The sequence below is a fragment of the Pelecanus crispus genome, chromosome 1 (assembly GCF_030463565.1).
Source record: "Pelecanus crispus isolate bPelCri1 chromosome 1, bPelCri1.pri, whole genome shotgun sequence".
Lineage (NCBI taxonomy): Eukaryota > Metazoa > Chordata > Aves > Pelecaniformes > Pelecanidae > Pelecanus > Pelecanus crispus.
The window spans coordinates 77,813,165-77,829,622 of NC_134643.1; the positions used below are offsets into that span (position 1 = coordinate 77,813,165).

The 16,458-nt window shown below is 39.8% G+C and overlaps 1 protein-coding gene across 1 annotated transcript; it reads left to right on the forward strand.

The window, feature by feature from the left end:
- The first annotated feature begins 387 nt into the window (after nt 1-387).
- On the forward strand, nt 388-13,666 carry FGFR1OP2 (FGFR1 oncogene partner 2). The gene is made up of 6 exons (XM_075707738.1): nt 388-436; nt 4,352-4,488; nt 5,654-5,771; nt 6,547-6,689; nt 10,051-10,164; nt 10,893-13,666. The coding sequence occupies exons 1-6, from the start codon at nt 433-435 to the stop codon at nt 11,028-11,030; spliced, it is 654 nt and encodes a 217-aa protein (XP_075563853.1). The 5' UTR covers nt 388-432; the 3' UTR covers nt 11,031-13,666.
- Nucleotides 13,667-16,458: the final 2,792 nt, after the last annotated feature.

Sequence of the window (16,458 nt, forward strand, 5' to 3'; positions counted from 1 at the left end):
GAGGAGGAGCTGCGCGGGGACGGCGATCTCGCGAGAGGCCTAGAGCGCCCCCTGGGGGTGGGGGGGACGGGGCGCGGGGGCCGGCCTCTTATCCGGGAGGTGGCCAATAGGGGGGCGAGGGGAAGGGGCGGGCGCCGGCGGGGCGTCTCTCGCGAGAGCTTGGGCGGGGCGGCAAGGTGTCCTCTCGCGAGAGCGGCGGGCGCTGGCCCGGTGCCGCGGGCAGGTAGCGCGGCCGCCCTCGCCTCGCGCCGCCCCGCCCATCGGCGGGCACAAGCCTCACCCCCCCACACCACCTCCACACACACACCCCCCCCCCCCCGCCCCGTTCTCCTCCGCTTCCCGTTGCGGCCCGCCGCCATTTGACAGCGGGGCGGGCGGGCGGGCCGCTCGGGGCTTCACCCCCGGCGCCGGGCGCTGCCGGAGCTGCCGGTCATGAGTGAGTGGCGCGAGGCGGGGAAGGGGCGTTTGGGGGCAGCCCGGCCGGCGGGGGGGAGGAGAGAGGAGAGAGGGGGGAGCGGAGGGGAGGGTGGGGGTGCCGGTGCCTCCGCCTCTGCCGGGCGCTTGGGAGCCCAACGGACTCGCGTTGGGGCGCGCGGGGGGGGGGGGGGGGCTCTGGGCATGACGTCACGAGGGGTGCGAGGGAGGAGGAGAAACATCCCCCACCCCCCCCAGGTGCTGCTGGCTGGGGCGGGCCGGGGCGAGTCCTGCCGCTCGGCGTTAGCGAGGGAGCCTTCATCGGCCCTCACGTGCCCGCCCGTGTCACGGCAGGCGCTGGAGTCGCGACAGCCCTGACTGGCGTGGCCTCGGCATCCGCTCTGGCGGCGGCGGGGGGAGGCGACCCTCCCCCCCCCCCCCCGCCCCGCGCCCCGAGGGTGAGCTGCCGCCCCGCCGCCCGCTGCCATCCGCGGGCCGGCGAGCCCCGGGCGGGCAGCCGCAGGTCCGCTGCTCCCGGCCTCGCCGGGCTGCGGCGCCGGCGCCGTTTACGGGCCGGGCCCCGCTTGCTGCGGGAGGCGCTTGCTTTGTTCCCCGCTGCTGGGAGCGGCGGCGGCGGCGGCGGCTCAGCCTGTGGCGCTCCCCTGCTACACGCAGGGTGCTGGTGGGCGTATGCACCCAGCCTGAAACTCTTGGAAACCTGCTCCAGCGTTGCAAAACTCGTCACTGCGGAGAGGGGGGAAAGAAAAAAAAAAAAAAAAAAAACACGGAGCATTAAGCTATGGGAAAAGGTAGTTTTCCACAAGGATATGAAAGAAAGAAGAGACGGAAAACTAGAGGAAGGCTGTAGTTGTGCAAAAACCTTGGCTTTTTTTTTTTTTTTTTTAAGGGCAGGCAAATTTGATAATGAAAGCAATTAGTAAATAGCAGGAAGTGACAGGAAATGAATATGTAGTAGCAGTATTGCTATGTTGTTTGAGTTGTTGCTCTTGCTACCTGTTGACCCTGTTGGTACAACTGCAGACTAACAAATGTGTTTGCAGCTGGGCATCGCTTGTAGGGTAGAGTTCAGGAATCATTAAGTTTAGCTACTATATTCCTCATGCTTGTAAAAAAAGTTAATATACAATAAGAATTGGTTTGAATCAAATATATTTGAGTAATTGGTTGGGGTGTTTTCCCCTAAATGTCCAGGTTAACTCACAGATTTAGATCTATTTTAGGATAAGACAAAAGTTTTGGTTTTCGTAGGCAGCCAGCTGAGCAACTAGTGAGAATTTTAAATTCCAAGGACTAGGGCTAGCGTCTTGCCCAAAGGAATCCTGGTCAAGATTTGGAGCCACTATGAATTACCATGATACAAATAATGATCCTGCTTTTTGAGGTATAAATCCTGCCTGAAAACAGGAGATGGCCTCTGGCCTGCTGAAGCTGCTGTGCTGCGAGGGTGGATAGTCGCTGCTGAATTTGCATGGCTGCATTCCACACAAGGCACGCATGTGTCTTCCCCAGCTCACTCGCTGTGAAAAAGAATGCTGGTGGCTTTGCTACAAACGAGTTTCTTTTTATCTGGTGTAGTTGGGTCGGGTCAAAATGAGAACGTGCATGGGAGGATGAATACGTACTGTGTTTAAAAACTTATATTGATGCATACAAACTATCAGAGGTGTTAACTGTGTTGTAGTCTGAATGCCAAATGCATTCCAAGCTCATGGAGAGGCCTGAGAGGCTTCGTTTTATACTGGTTAAAGAATTCATGACCCATGAATTGAATTAAAGACTGCTTTCAAATTCTCCTTAAATATGGATCTGATTAAATCAATTGCTGTAACAGCTTAGCCAACTAGTGTGGAAGGTCATCTTTTGTCTGTGATATTTTTGTAGGCCAGTAAGAACGTGAGACCAGAATTGGAAAGAGAAATGAGAAGCAAGAAAAGCAGATGCTTAAAAATATTCAGTATGATCCCTATGTAAATAATATTAAAAAGAGCTCAAACTGCTAAACCAGAGTGGATAAATTAACTACCTGTGATAACACACCAGTCTGCTGAAGAACTTGACTTGGTACCTCAAATGCATATATACATCATGTGGCAGTTAAAGCGAAAACTCTAGTTGATAAACAGGAAGGAATTAACATTACAAATGTGTATAGGAAGCTTGTACATGTCAAAATGCTGATGCTTCTGATAACCTGTGAATCACAGAAAACACAGGTTAGAACAGTTGTGCTCTGTGCATACACGAAGCTCTATTACGGAAGCTCCTATGTCAGTAAGCAAGTCTGAACCTTTCAGTGATGGTAGGGTCCCTGAAAGACACATCTACATAGAAAAAGTAAACTAAATGCTTTTATATTACATGTGCTCCTCGGAGCAGAGGGAGCAGCTAATGAAATTATCAAATTAAAATGCATTTGAGAGGTTAGACCTTGCAGGACACTCTGGGTGCACAAGAGCTCTTCAGAGAGAACATTCCAAAGTCGTGCTGCTGTCATACTTAGTTTTCCCCCACCTTAATGCACCAGGGCAGGACATTCTTGCTATGTTTGTAAATCTTTTTGGGGGAATGGTGGAACTTCTGGTGTTTGAAATATCCTTACTTCTGCTACTTACCTGGGACAGTGGGAAGAGGTCAGCTGGGGAAAATGTGAGGATTTCTTTCAGCTTGGCTTAAAGATCCTAGGCTATGATTTGTCAAGGTGCCTAAGAAAGTTAGAAAATCATCTTGGAGCAAATTTTTCTTCCTGTAGCTCAGAAAAGACACACTGACCTTTTATGCTTAGAAAAATTTTTCCTTTAGCAAATGGCCTGGCTAAGAAATGGAGTTAGTTGATCTTTCAGTACCTTTGAAAGTTCCCTGAAACAAATATCAGGCCTTATATTAATAAGGCCCATAACTCTAATAAGCCTCTATAGTTGCTGTCTGATTGCTGAAGGAGTATAAGGAGTTTAAGTAGATCTTTTCAACAGAAGAAATGCAAGGTTTCTTGAAAGAAAATAAAAACTTAGGCTGAAAATCTTGGCCTTGAAACTTAATCTATCAAAAATGAGTATGAAAAAATTCAATGTAAAGGACAGTGTTTTGGAAATGCTGGTATGTACAAGCATTTTCAAGTTTAGCAATTCTAGCAATAGGTACTTTCTGCTAACAACTACTGCAATTAGAAGGCTGGTATTTTAACTATGCAGTTGATTCTTTGTCTTAGCTAAGTTGCTGTCTTTCTCTATCTTGTTGAAAATTTTACCATTTCATTCCATGCATGTGTTCCATGTTTGTGTTCATTTAATAGACACAAAGAAAACACAAGCCTTTAGTTTTCTGAATTTTCCCCGACTAATTTTCTCTATTCTGTCAGTTCGAGCTGTTCCTTGTCTGCTGATTTAATTTATCAAAATCTTCCAGCCCACTGTCATCCTTTGGCATTCTCTTTTGTGCTGGATTTATACTTCTCAAATATCTTGATGTATATCTGACTGGTAGGAGGGCACATTAAAAAAAAAAAAAAGGTAGTATTGAAAAATGAAATTGTTGATGTAATTTTTTTTTTTCCTCTGCTACCTACAGAAGGACATGCATGGCTCAGTTTCCATACGTTCAATAGTCCTCCTTTTGCACTTAGTATATTGATACTCTCCTCAGAACACAGAGTTTACTTTCGTTTCCTTGCTCTGATATATGGTCTCAACAGCAAATAAAAAGAAGGAAAAGGAAAGGCAGACTTTAGTGTATTCTTAAGATATATTGATTTTCCCTACTCCTACAAGACAACAAAATGTCTGGACGTTTCTGGGGGAAAGGTTGTATTCAGCTGCTTTAGACTGAAAAAAAATATTATATATGTTTATATCACATAGATAGTTGTTCTCTGTATTGCAAACAGGTGGTATTGTAAAAATAATGCATTTCTAATCTTTAGAAATGAGTTGCACAATTGAAAAAGCCTTAGCAGATGCAAAAGCACTGGTGGAACGGCTAAGAGAACATGACAATGCAGCAGAAGCTCTTATTGAACAGACTACAGCTCTTAACAAGCGGGTTGAAGCAATGAAACAGGTTTGTTTTTCAATTTTGTTTACTCCATTAAAAGAAAAACTTGGAGCCACATAATTTAAAATAATTCTTGTGTGCTACTGTACCTTGTAGAGTTAGTATGTTATTTGGTTAATCCTTTAATACCATACTAAGTATTTTCATTATAGGTGTGACTATGATTTAAAAATAGGTTGTTTATCTATTTAGTTTGATCTTGCGAAGTTTTCTCTGTTACGCTAGCTTAAACATTGAAAAGTAGCATTTATTTGAAGAACACTGGTAGAACTGGGGTTGATATCTCACAAACCATCGTGTGGTGTCTTGTGTTTTGCTCTTCTGTGAAATACTACTTGTTTTATTAATTTCAACATGCACATCTAATCATATAGAGGCCCTGTCATGCTTTCTTCTGTTCAGAATACTTTATCTTCTCACAATCTCCTTCTGTTTCAGAGCAGCCTCTCAGGCTTATTCGTGATCATTTCCATTCTGATGTTAAGCTATTGAAGGCATGTTGTTAGATTGAGCGTGACTTTCACTAGAGAACTTCTGCAAAAACGTAAAGGTGTCTACTGACTTCCCATATGGGAGTTCATCCTGTCATTTTAATAGAACACAGGATGAGTTAATGGGCCTGTAAAATAATAAAACCCTGCATGTGCTTCATCCCTGTAAAACTAGTCATGCAGAGCCTTCATAACTTCAAATCAAGAGTATTAAATTTACCCATTTGTTAAGAGTCAGGATCCATTCATTCAGGTCCATGGGACTTGTACCCATACAGCCTTGTGGTTTAAGGTATTGGAAAGCCACAGTAAATATCTAGAGGTTAATACCTCATGGTTTTTCTTTACCATATGTATATCAGTTTTAAATTACTTGATGGCAAATTTGACCTGCATTAATTGAAGGTTAAATAATGCCCACTACACACTTCTGAGGTATGAAACTTGTTTAAAAACAAAGGTGATACTTTTGTGTCTCTAAAAGGCAGTATGTTAGCAACACCTTCAGAAGTGTGTGTGTGTGTTTGATATTATTGTTTAAAAACAAGCATTATCTTGCTGGTTACAGACTGTGACTGACTTTAGAACTGGTCCTTTGTGACTTGCTGAGCAATGCTTGCCTTTGGTTACTCAAATATGTTGTGGTTGGGTTTTTTTTGTTTGTTTGTTTTAATAACTAGTACCAAGAAGAAATTCAAGAGCTCAATGAAGTAGCAAGACATCGTCCTCGGTCTACGTTAGTGATGGGTATCCAACAAGAAAACAGACAGATTAGGGAATTGCAACAGGAAAATAAAGGTAAAATGCAAATATTCTGTCCTTTACAAGTTCCAGCCTGCACTACTGGAATCAGTGAGACTTTTACCATTGATCTAGTCTCAAAAAGTTGTTGTAGAAGAAATTTTTTCCTTCTAATCTCAGTTTGTCAGTTTAACTGATTGTAATGCAATCTAATAAAGAGTCCTAATGTCCAACCATTGGGACTATGATTAACAAAAAGAGAAAGTTGTGGAAAATTACTTTTTCAGTCTTTATCTAATGTTCAGTACAAGAAATATAACTTACTTCTACAATATAGGTATTTGGAAATGTGTTTTCCCATTGCTAAACTATAACTAATTTAGGAGCAGCCAGGACAAGTTGCAGTGTGAGTGCAGCAGTATAATTCCTTCTGGAATTCTGTACACTAGGAATGTACTGTTCCTCCCGGAATACCTTAGGTATTCTAACAGTTATATTCAGCAAAGGAGTCAATCTCGATTTGTATGAGTCTTGTCTTATCACAGAAGTTATTTGTCCTTTGATCCAGTATATTTTGAACACAAGCATTTTTTAACTCTTATCTTACCTAGCTGCAGATTAAAACAGATCTGTAAACTTCTTTCCAGCTTTTGTACAGTGTTGCTTATAGTGGCTAGAGTAAAGACATACAGAGAGCCTACCTAAGTTTTATGGTGCAAGGAGAGGGGACCCTCAATGAAGGGCTTATTTCTGTTTTCCCAGGCCGAAGTACTTCTGCATTTTATTTCAGTTCTTTGCTAAATTTTAACTGAATTTAAAATTATGTTGGTAGAACTACGCACATCTCTTGAAGAACATCAGTCTGCTTTGGAACTAATAATGAGCAAGTACAGAGAACAGATGTTTAGGTTGCTTATGGCAAGCAAAAAGGATGATCCAAGTATAATAATGAAGTTAAAAGAGCAACATTCCAAGGTAACGACATCATCTCTTTTTGCCTTTGTTTTTTTAGTTAACAAACTAACTTAAGTTAGTTATTGAATAACTGAGCACACACTTCTCTTTCCTCCTTCAACCCTTGGTTCTTGTTTCTGTATTGATTAGGATTGCTAAGCAGAATCCAGGGCAGCCTGACATGCTTGAATGCTGGTGAAAGTTGCTGGTATTAGGTGTGGTTCATCTTACGGCTTTTGGAAACCAGAAAAGCAAAGTGCCATCAACCAATGTTTTTGTAAACTATCATGAGGAAGGTATATATGAGTATTCAGCAGCTTCATATAAGGTTAATATGTTTTTATAGCAATAATATGTTGTTTAGGCTTTTTTAATGTATTTTCAGGAAAATTCATGATTCTAGGTCACTAACAGATCTAAACAGGAGCTTTCTAACAAAGTATTACATTGCATTTTAAATGAAATGTAATCACCTCAGGGCAGCATAACTGTGTAGACAAATGTTAGTTCTAAGTGTTTAATAATCTTTGACCTCAACAAACAGTCTGCAAAGCAGAGTTAGGGTCTGCATACTGGGAAAACAACATTTAAGAATTTGATGTTTTCTTATCTCCTTATGAAATCACATGTATGTAATTAGTGCCATTGAAGTCAATGGGACTACTTAGATTGGTATGAAATAATTTACTGGATTAGAACTATAACATAAATTCCTCAAAAAATGATAAGTGTATATCCTTTTCAAAAGAAGTTACCTTAGCATGTAGTGTAACATATCTTAGAGCCTTGGGAGAGGGTAAATTTATATCCAAGACAAGAGGGTAAAATTATATCTGTCCTGAAATAGACCTTAAAATTTAATTTAGGAACACTTCTATGGGTTAACAGCTTGAGGTTTTTAATATTTTTTTTTAATTCTTCAATATTCAAAAAATATTGAACAACATCATTTAAACAGGAGATTTAGGCTTCAATGCTTTGGTTAAATCTGATCCCACAAGAACACCTGATAAATAGGATTTATCACTCTTATCCTGACACTTAGGATTTCTGGAGTTTCATTATTTCTTCTTCTGATCAATCTTCATGTTCAGTAAGACTGAACAATCTTGAAGCAGTCTTTAAATACTTCTCTCCTGTTAACTAAGAAATCCATCATACCTAAAGAATTAATCTCAATGTTACCAGTAATCACTGTTCTCTCAAGAAGGAGCTATTAACTTTAGTGCCTATTTACAAAAGGTTATTAAGAAATCATTAATTTCTGCAGATCAACAAGCACCTCCTTTGAACAGAAAAACAATTTCTTTTAGCAGTGTACGCATGAGAAAAGCATGTGTTGATAGATCAGGGTCATTACTAAGTGTGCTGTTTGAATTCGCTCAACTGAAACAAGGCCTAAAAATGTGTGTGGGGTTTTTTTTTTTTTTCCTTCCTCTTCAGAGAAGAAAAAAAATGTATGGCAAATAAAAAGCATTTGTAGATGTTTGAGGCTATCTTCATAAAGGAGCACTTTGATTGCATTGTTTGATATTACAGCATCTAATTTTTACACATCCACCTTTCAGACTAGAACCTTACAGTTTTGTGTTAGCATTTGATCTAACATTAGTGACCTTGGAATAGGCCCTAATTCATATTGATCAAGAGGCCATGTAAGCTGGCAAAACAGGAAGTAGGGAAGACAGCAGTGTATCTAAAAACCACTGACTCCTTCCTAGTCCTTCTCAAGGGTACCTCCTTGCCAAATTATTCTTTTACCACTGATCACAGCTTCCTTTCATGCTAAATTTAGTTTTTTCATTGAAAAATGTTTCATGTAATCACCTTCACTGGAAACTGAGAAGAAAATAAGTATTTACAGCAACTTCTTTTTTTTCCCTCTCTCTCCCCCCTCTATGCTGTGAGTGGGCATGTAATGAGTAAACAGCTAAACCATAGCTTTGGCAATTGGAATGGCAGAGAAGAAAGGATGGAAAGGGCCAATGTTCATTTTAGTAAAGTATATTTGTTTTGGTCAGGTAAAGTTTATTATTCCAAATGAGGCAGTTGTTTTATGGTAGTTTAATCATTTCTGGTAGTTTAAAGGCAAGCTGATCATCTGCTAGATGTATGGACCTCCAGTCAAATTCAGAATGTAAAGGTGGGATTTAACTTTAGTCTGTACTGTTCTTCATTTCAGTCCTACTGTTCTGCTTTTCCTCATAGTGGTTAGTAACTATTGTGACTTTTGTCCAAAGGTCAGGTCAGACACTGATAGGCTGGCACAATAGTAGAGTTGGAATAAAAGACAAGTTGAGGAAAAGACAATGCAAAATTAAAGTTTCTGGAAATACCATTAAAATATTTGGCTTAACTGAACACCAACGAATGCCAAAGGCATAGGCCCTTTATCTGGACCTGCAGGGGAAAAGAAGTAGTGACCCTTTAAGCATTTCCTGCTGGTAGGTTGGCCAGTGAGAAAATAAACTATCACCTGAACCAACAAGGTCCAGGTAAGAGAACACTTCTCTGCAAACAGTAAAGATTCTTTAAAATATAGCTTCTTTGCAAAGGCTGTTTTGCCTATGTAAATGGGTCCTATCATCCCACTCCTGACAGTGGAACAGGACAAGAGCAAACCAGACTACTGCTCTTTTTCCTCCTTCTTGAGTCTTTCAGTGAGATGTGGTAGTTAGTTATTTATAATAGGAAAGTACCCTACCAGCATTGACGAATGGACAGAAAGAGGTCAGCAAGGACACAAAAGTTATTCTTACAACTCAGGAAGGACAAGGACCTCTGAAGTCCAGATCCCAGATAAGCTAGAACTGGAAGTGGGTTCAAGGGGAAGTATCTAAAAAAGAGCTAAGGACAGATCTGAGTTTCCTAATATATGACATAGTAAGGATGACCACTTCACTGGGTCTTCTTAAGAGATAAATGCCTTCCCATGGGCTGGTACTGGCTCTCCCGGACTTGAGAGCAGGTTTCAAACAAATGGGAAGAATGTTGCATACCCTGCTGTTCTTAGATGAGTTTAGTCTTTCTGCATAACCAAAATGATATACATAAATTCCTGCAACACAGGAAGGCCCTGTCAGAGCAAGCACATGGCTAACTTGTAGCTGTTTGGAAGACGTGGAAGGTATGGAAGGCATAATCATTTAAGCTTATATAAAATCCTAATAAAAGGGATCACTGTGTGGCAAACCAGATTTATTTAAACAAACAGGACCACAGTGGCTGCTCATGCTGTAAAGTTTGTTTTCTCAAATTTAGACCTATGTTCACATTTTTATTAAGTGGCACAGCAGTCAAAATGCACATTTAATGCTTTGCCTCTTTTTAATAATGCAGAAAATATTACTAAAGCTGTCATTATTTTAATTTTGTGTCTTAGGAGCTGCAAGTGCATGTGGACCAAATTACAGAAATGGCAGCAGTAATGAGAAAAGCCATTGAAATTGATGAAAAGCATGGCTGTAAAGAGCAGGAACGTATAATTCAGCTTGAGGTAAGTGTGAAATCAAAACAGCAGTGACACAAATGGCAAGGGAGTAAATGTTACACAGTTACTGAGTTACTGTATCTCTTGTGAGTTACTGTACCAGTCACTCACACTGCTATTTTGTTACACTTTCCTTGTTGGGAGGACTGTAAGTATTATTTTCCCCACTATAGCTTACTGTCAAGCCTTGCATAGGTGATATTTCATCACCAGAAATCAGTGATTTGTATTTATATACTGGCTTAAGCTTTCTTTTTTTTTAAGCCTACTATTTTTAGCTTCTTTCATTACACACAAATTCATCCTAACGAATAAAACACTAGGATACAAAACATAATACCCAACCTTTGGCTTTTAAAGATTACTTTTTTTTAATAATAATTTTGTGCTTGAGGCGGCGGGTGTCTCAGTTGCTTATCATTGGAGCATCAACACTATTGCTTTTTAATAAAGTGCTAGCAAAGCAGTTCATTATGGGACAGCGTGTGTAGAAAGAATGGGAGATTTTTTTGAAATGCAACATTTGAACTTAATTACCCTCTTAACTATCTTTCTGTTTTGAGCTTTTTTTTTTTTGATGCTTAATGCCTATTCAAGAGATCAAGAGGGTCAGAAACCTAATGTTAAGTATTTTAATCCTTACAGATATGTTTGGAGTAGAGGGGGGGAGATTATTAATGTAGTTGACTTCTTTCTGGAGTGCTATTAAATGCCTTTTCTTTCTCTGGTTATAGCAAGAAAACAAAGGCTTGAGAGAAATTCTTCAAATAACTAGAGAATCATTCCTGAACCTCAAGAAAGAAGATGCATCAGAGAGTACGACTCTGTCAGGATTAGTAACAAGCAGTGATTTGAGCCTGAGGAAAAGCTAAAGACTGTGGAAGTCAACAAGCTTCAATTGCACACTTTACAAACAGAGTATCAGGGGTCACTTGTCAAGCACTTGTTACTGAATAGGGCACCAGCAAGCTAATGCATCTTAAACTCCAGTTTAGTGGCTTTTATGCTGCGTAAAATACATTAAAATTGGTATTCTACAAAAACCTTAGTGACAGATTAGTTGCCATAGATCTAACTTCAGTAGGAAATGGATTAATGTGCTTACTGAATGGGGAATTATTTTTATATGAAGTCATTTTACAGATAAGAGACAAGATTTCACAGAATTTATATACATTACTGCTCATAAAAAGTTTCAGTGCACCTAATAAAGGTAAGACTTAAAGTCCAATCTCCAGCTAAAAAGTAGTAACTTATAAACATGCTTTGTGCAGGATCCACATTACATTTTTTCCTTTTAGTAAGCTTTTAATAAATTCTCATTTTGCAACAAACCTGTTTAATGAAAAGGGTATTATCAGCAGCATAAAACTTAAGGCTTTCTGTTATTTAGCCAGAGGGGTATCCTGTTCAAATATAGGGCTAATTGTTTAAGCCTAAGCAATGCTTTTGCAGTTGTTCAGGATTTTTCTAAACTGAACAAGATTCTTTAAAATATATGTACTCAATTGTATCTTCAAAACATGAAGAGACCTGCTCCCACTTTATTGCTTTCTGGAACACAGGTAGCATAGTGTCATTCTGCCTTAGCTTTTACTTTTATGAGAGAAGCCCCAGCTCAGTTCTCTGTAGATAAGAAGCCACATTAGTCCCATCTGTTTCTTCTCCAATTGCCTGCCCAAACTTCTGAACTGGGAAATGGCAATTTGAAAGCACCCAAAGAGCAGCAGCAGAAAGGTGGTTGGGGGAAGGAGGGAGAAGCTCTATGGCAGAGCTGGCAGCCTGCATGCCTGCAATCAACACTCTTCATTTTTCTTTCTGAAGTACTAGTCATCAAGAAGGTTTTCAGGTAAGTTTCAGGTACATGTTAACATTTGCACTAGGAAAACTTTCAATATGCTATACTGACAAATAGACTGCTTGCTTTTAATGCTGAAATACTGGCAGAAGTGAAAAGGAAGTGGCTTTTCTAGATTAAAGTGTAGCTTATACGCAGATACGCTAGAAGTGCTACACAAGACAGGCTGGTAGCCAAGAGGTGCTGAAATAATTCATATTTGGCTTTTGTTTGTCAGACTACCACTTCTTGGTCCAGGCAGCAAGAACATTCCTTGTTGTCACAAATATATACACAATACAAAAGTATTTTCACTTTGTCCAGCAAGTTAATGCCTTGTTTCCTTGGAAAGCATGCACAAAGCAGCAGAGTGCAAGCTTTCAACCACAGAAAACTGTAGGTCTACAAATGCCTCCCACAGTTGCATATTTTGGCTGTTTAATAACTCACCTAGCAAAATGAGTTGAACTCCTACTCTGAAATCAACTCTACTTAATCAAATTTGACTTTTCAGTTGCAACAATGCAAAAAGCATTAAGCATCAAGCACTTCTAAGTGTGTCAGTTTTAAATACAACCTCCTTTGACTCACTTCAGCTTCCCTGGGCTCAAGGTAAATGCACCACAGGTCTAAAGTTGAACTTTCAGTTCCCAGTGAACTAATTTATAGGGAGCTAAATATTTTCTGTTGCTGTCAGTTGCTGCCCTCCTTCCCATAGTCCTTTTAAGAGAAAAAAAGTGACATGGTGAGAAAGAGGAGTGTTTAGCAGAGACAATAAATGCTAGTTTTCAATTAATTAATACATACACAATGAAATGCAGTTGAAGAGCTCAGAAGGGAGAGCTAAATCAAGCTCTCCAAATTTTGACAGCATATTTATAAATGGAGAAACTGCTACTTCTCTTTCCAGAGTATCTTGGCTTGTTTCTAGGCTTACGAATATATTGAAGACATTCATGTGCATGGAAAAAAGGTTTTAACCATTTCCAAACTTGCTAAACATCTGGGGGAAAGTTTTGGAGGAACATTTTAGCTCAAGCACAAAATATACTTGTCTGCTATTATTATCTGTAAAACTTTGCCAGTGCTTCTATAATTTAGATTTTACATTTCTACTGTAGCTTTGCAAGCTGGTGACTTATCAGAAGCAACATCTTTTTTTTTAATGGAGTGTGTTTTGTTGTTGCAAACTTACCAGGAGTTTTGGGTTCAGTTGATTAATTTACTCTTCTTAAATGCATCTCTTCAGCCATTGGCTGGTATCAGAGGCATTTATATCCATTTAATGTTGAATGCAGTTTCACAGCTGACTTTCTGGTTTGTCTTTCAAATACAATCTCCAGAGTTGTACAGCAGAGAAGGGTTGTTAGTCTGTGGCAGTTCTTTAAGGTTGCTCTATTACGAAATAATGCTTGATTAGTGTTTATTTTTGTAAATTCAGAAAATGTGACTTAATTTATCTACTCCTAGTCTTCACGTTTGATACGTTTCCCCTGTCATTCCCCTGACCTGATCACTTTAGTATTTTAAAGAACCTTCACAGTGTGTGGAATGACTATTTTTCATTGCATACCTGTTATTTTTGTAATGCAGATGGCTTGAAAAGAATTTATGGCTGGAATTGTGTACTGTACACAGTAAACTTATTTTATCAATAAAGTTGACTGAAAATATGGATGTCTTCATGATTAAAGCAAGGTACTGAATCTGAAATGAGCCTTGTTAGTAATGTAAGAAAAAAGGGCATAATTTTGCCATTTACGCAGTTTATTTTTATACTTTAAGGCAGGCCCACTTCTAGTGCTTTTATTCATGTTGCTGTATAGCAAAAGAAAAAAATCCTGTGTAAAGTCTTCATTTCCTCTCAGAAAACCAACAATCACTTCTGCATAAGTAGTTATTCATCTTTCAAATGGACCTCTGGAACAGAGGAGCAGTAAGGATAAACAAAAAGCAGTCCACTGGACTTTGATTTTTGGATCAAAACGTATTTTGGTACAGAGAGGATGTGACAGTTGTGGGGTTTTCTTGAAGATTTAAAAAAAAAGTTACTTTGACTTGGTGCAAGCTCTGGGTTCCTTTCTCTAGATGTGTGAATGAGAACATCGGTGGATTGCCTTCACAAGCTGACAATGTCATGTTTTTTCCACTTCCCCATGATTTCTCAGAAGAGAAACTTTTTTCAGTATCATAAATTCTGTGTTTAAAGATATGTAATAAGTGTCAAGCTAAGTCATAAATACATGTAGCAGCTATTCAACCAACATAAAACCGAAGGGCAGCTTGAGACTATATTGGGCTGGTTTGTACAGCTATAAAGCTTTAAATAGCTTTGGCTTTTTAACAAACACATTGGATTAGAAGATTATGATAAAATACAGAACTAGTGGCACTGTTTTCATGCAGAATTACATTTACTAGGATCCCTTTGTAATACCCAAAAGATTTATATTGGCTTAGGGGGTTTTCAGTTTTAGTTGGTGAGTGTTAAGCTTTAAAAGCACTTTTGCTGATTAAAAAAAGAATTTCTAAATTTCCTTATTTGAGTGTAGAACATGCACTTGTTCTTTCTGCAGATACTGATGTCTGAGATGACAGGTGGTTAAATTGGCTAACGGAACACTGTAGTGCTGGTCACAGTATGACCGTGTATACTGTAACAGTGGGAAGATAAGACAGCAGAAGAAAAGAAATCTTAAGTTGGAAGTGAAGGAACATGGTAGAGGAGTAAGTTTTAACATTAGACAACTTCTTTAACCAGCCTTTTCAACATCATGCTGTTGGTAACACTTAAGTTCTGGAAGCAGCATCAAGCTACACACTGCCAAAGACCCAAAAAAAAAAAAAAAGGGAGAAAAAGCAACAAGATGCAGCAGGAACACCGTTCAGCTGTAGGTGTCCAAAAGCTGCCAGCTGTCTGCACGATTGTCACAGAAGGCATTGTCTCAGAGGGATTCCATTTAAATTGGTGTGCAAACAAAATCATCTTATTATTGTCCTGGAAAAATCTATACACTCTCCTGCACATATTCCCAAACCAGCACCAACGAACAAATGCCCGCTCTTACTGTTTAAAGAGCGGAAAAGTAGATCCTGTATAACATCAGCAGCGGACCTCTTGCTAAACATACCCTTCCAGAACACCAAGGTGTGCTGGGAGAACCATGTGCAGCAGAGAGCTGTTTTATACCGCATGCACATACCTGGTAAAGGTGTAGGTCACAGTCTCACCTTTTGCCCATCCCGCTTTTTCTTTTGTTTGCCACGCAGTTGAATTTCATACTGATGACAGTAGAGTGGATTAATTTAAACAAAATTGTTTAGCTTCCACATATTAAAACACGCTGCAAAATAAAGCAGACTATTTCAATGACTATGAGCAAAGGTACTCATGTTCCTGCTGCCTGCAACCACCTCCCTTCCCCAGACATTTTCTGATGCAGCAGCATGCCTGTTGGGAGCCAGTGTGGCCACATCTTGGTATATGAGAACATAATTACTTCCCAAGTTTAGGGAAAAAAAAAACCCTCCTCTTATATCTAGAAGAAGAAAACCTCAAGCAACTGCTCAACATGGAGGAAAAGTTTCACAATTCCAGTCTTGAAAAAGTCCATTCTGGCAACACTCCTCAGACACGAGCTAGAGAACAGTGGCACAAGGGAAACAAGCAGAACTCCAACCACAGTCCCTTTCCAGTGCCCTAAGGTGGAGTTGTACCTTTTTTATAGAATGGCAGAATGAATAATTTCCCTACAATGCTCACACCACCAACAATACCTTAAGAAATACATTTGAGGATGGCTATTTCAGCAGTGAAAAGCATTAGGTACATTTTTGAAAATTCAGTTGTTGGTACATTTTTGAAAATTCAGTTGTTGGAAGCTTGAACAATACAAACACTGATGAATGCAGGGCGATCAGTGTCTTAGTTCACTATGTTCCTGAGCATAGTGTTGGAAAACCTATTTTTAAAGTGAATCATCATATGCAACTCATTAAATAACTGGCAGCTAGGCAAACAGCAGCTGCTTTCTACAGTACATGCTATCTGCTTTTTTGCTTCCTGCATATGACTGTTTCTTCCCCCATAGCATTCAGAATAAAAAAGTGAATCCAGCTTGTTTTGAGCACATTAGATGATTTGTTGTTACACCAGAAGGCACTAAGGATAACATGGAAAAATTGCAAAGGGTGCTTGCTTTTTTTCTTTTTTTTTTTTTTTGACAAGGCAGACTTGTGAAGACCGAGTTCCGAAGCATGTAGGCAAGTTGTACGCAACCATTTTTTCCTCCCACTCCCTCTCACACCCAAAATGAGCTAATTTATTGCTCTGTTCTGAGGTTGTCTTTCCCCAGCATGCATAAAAGTATAAAGCCTTGCATACTTAAACAAGAGACAGCTGTCTGCCTATATCTATGTGCTAGCAGACAATGTCTGAGATCAATTAAAAAAAGTTATAACCA

Coding starts and splice junctions, on each gene's coding strand:
- FGFR1OP2 (XM_075707738.1), top strand. Junction 4,489..5,653: donor GGGTTGAAGCAATGAAACAG/GTTTGTTTTTCA, acceptor TTTAATAACTAG/TACCAAGAAGAAATTCAAGA. Junction 5,772..6,546: donor ATTGCAACAGGAAAATAAAG/GTAAAATGCAAA, acceptor TTATGTTGGTAG/AACTACGCACATCTCTTGAA.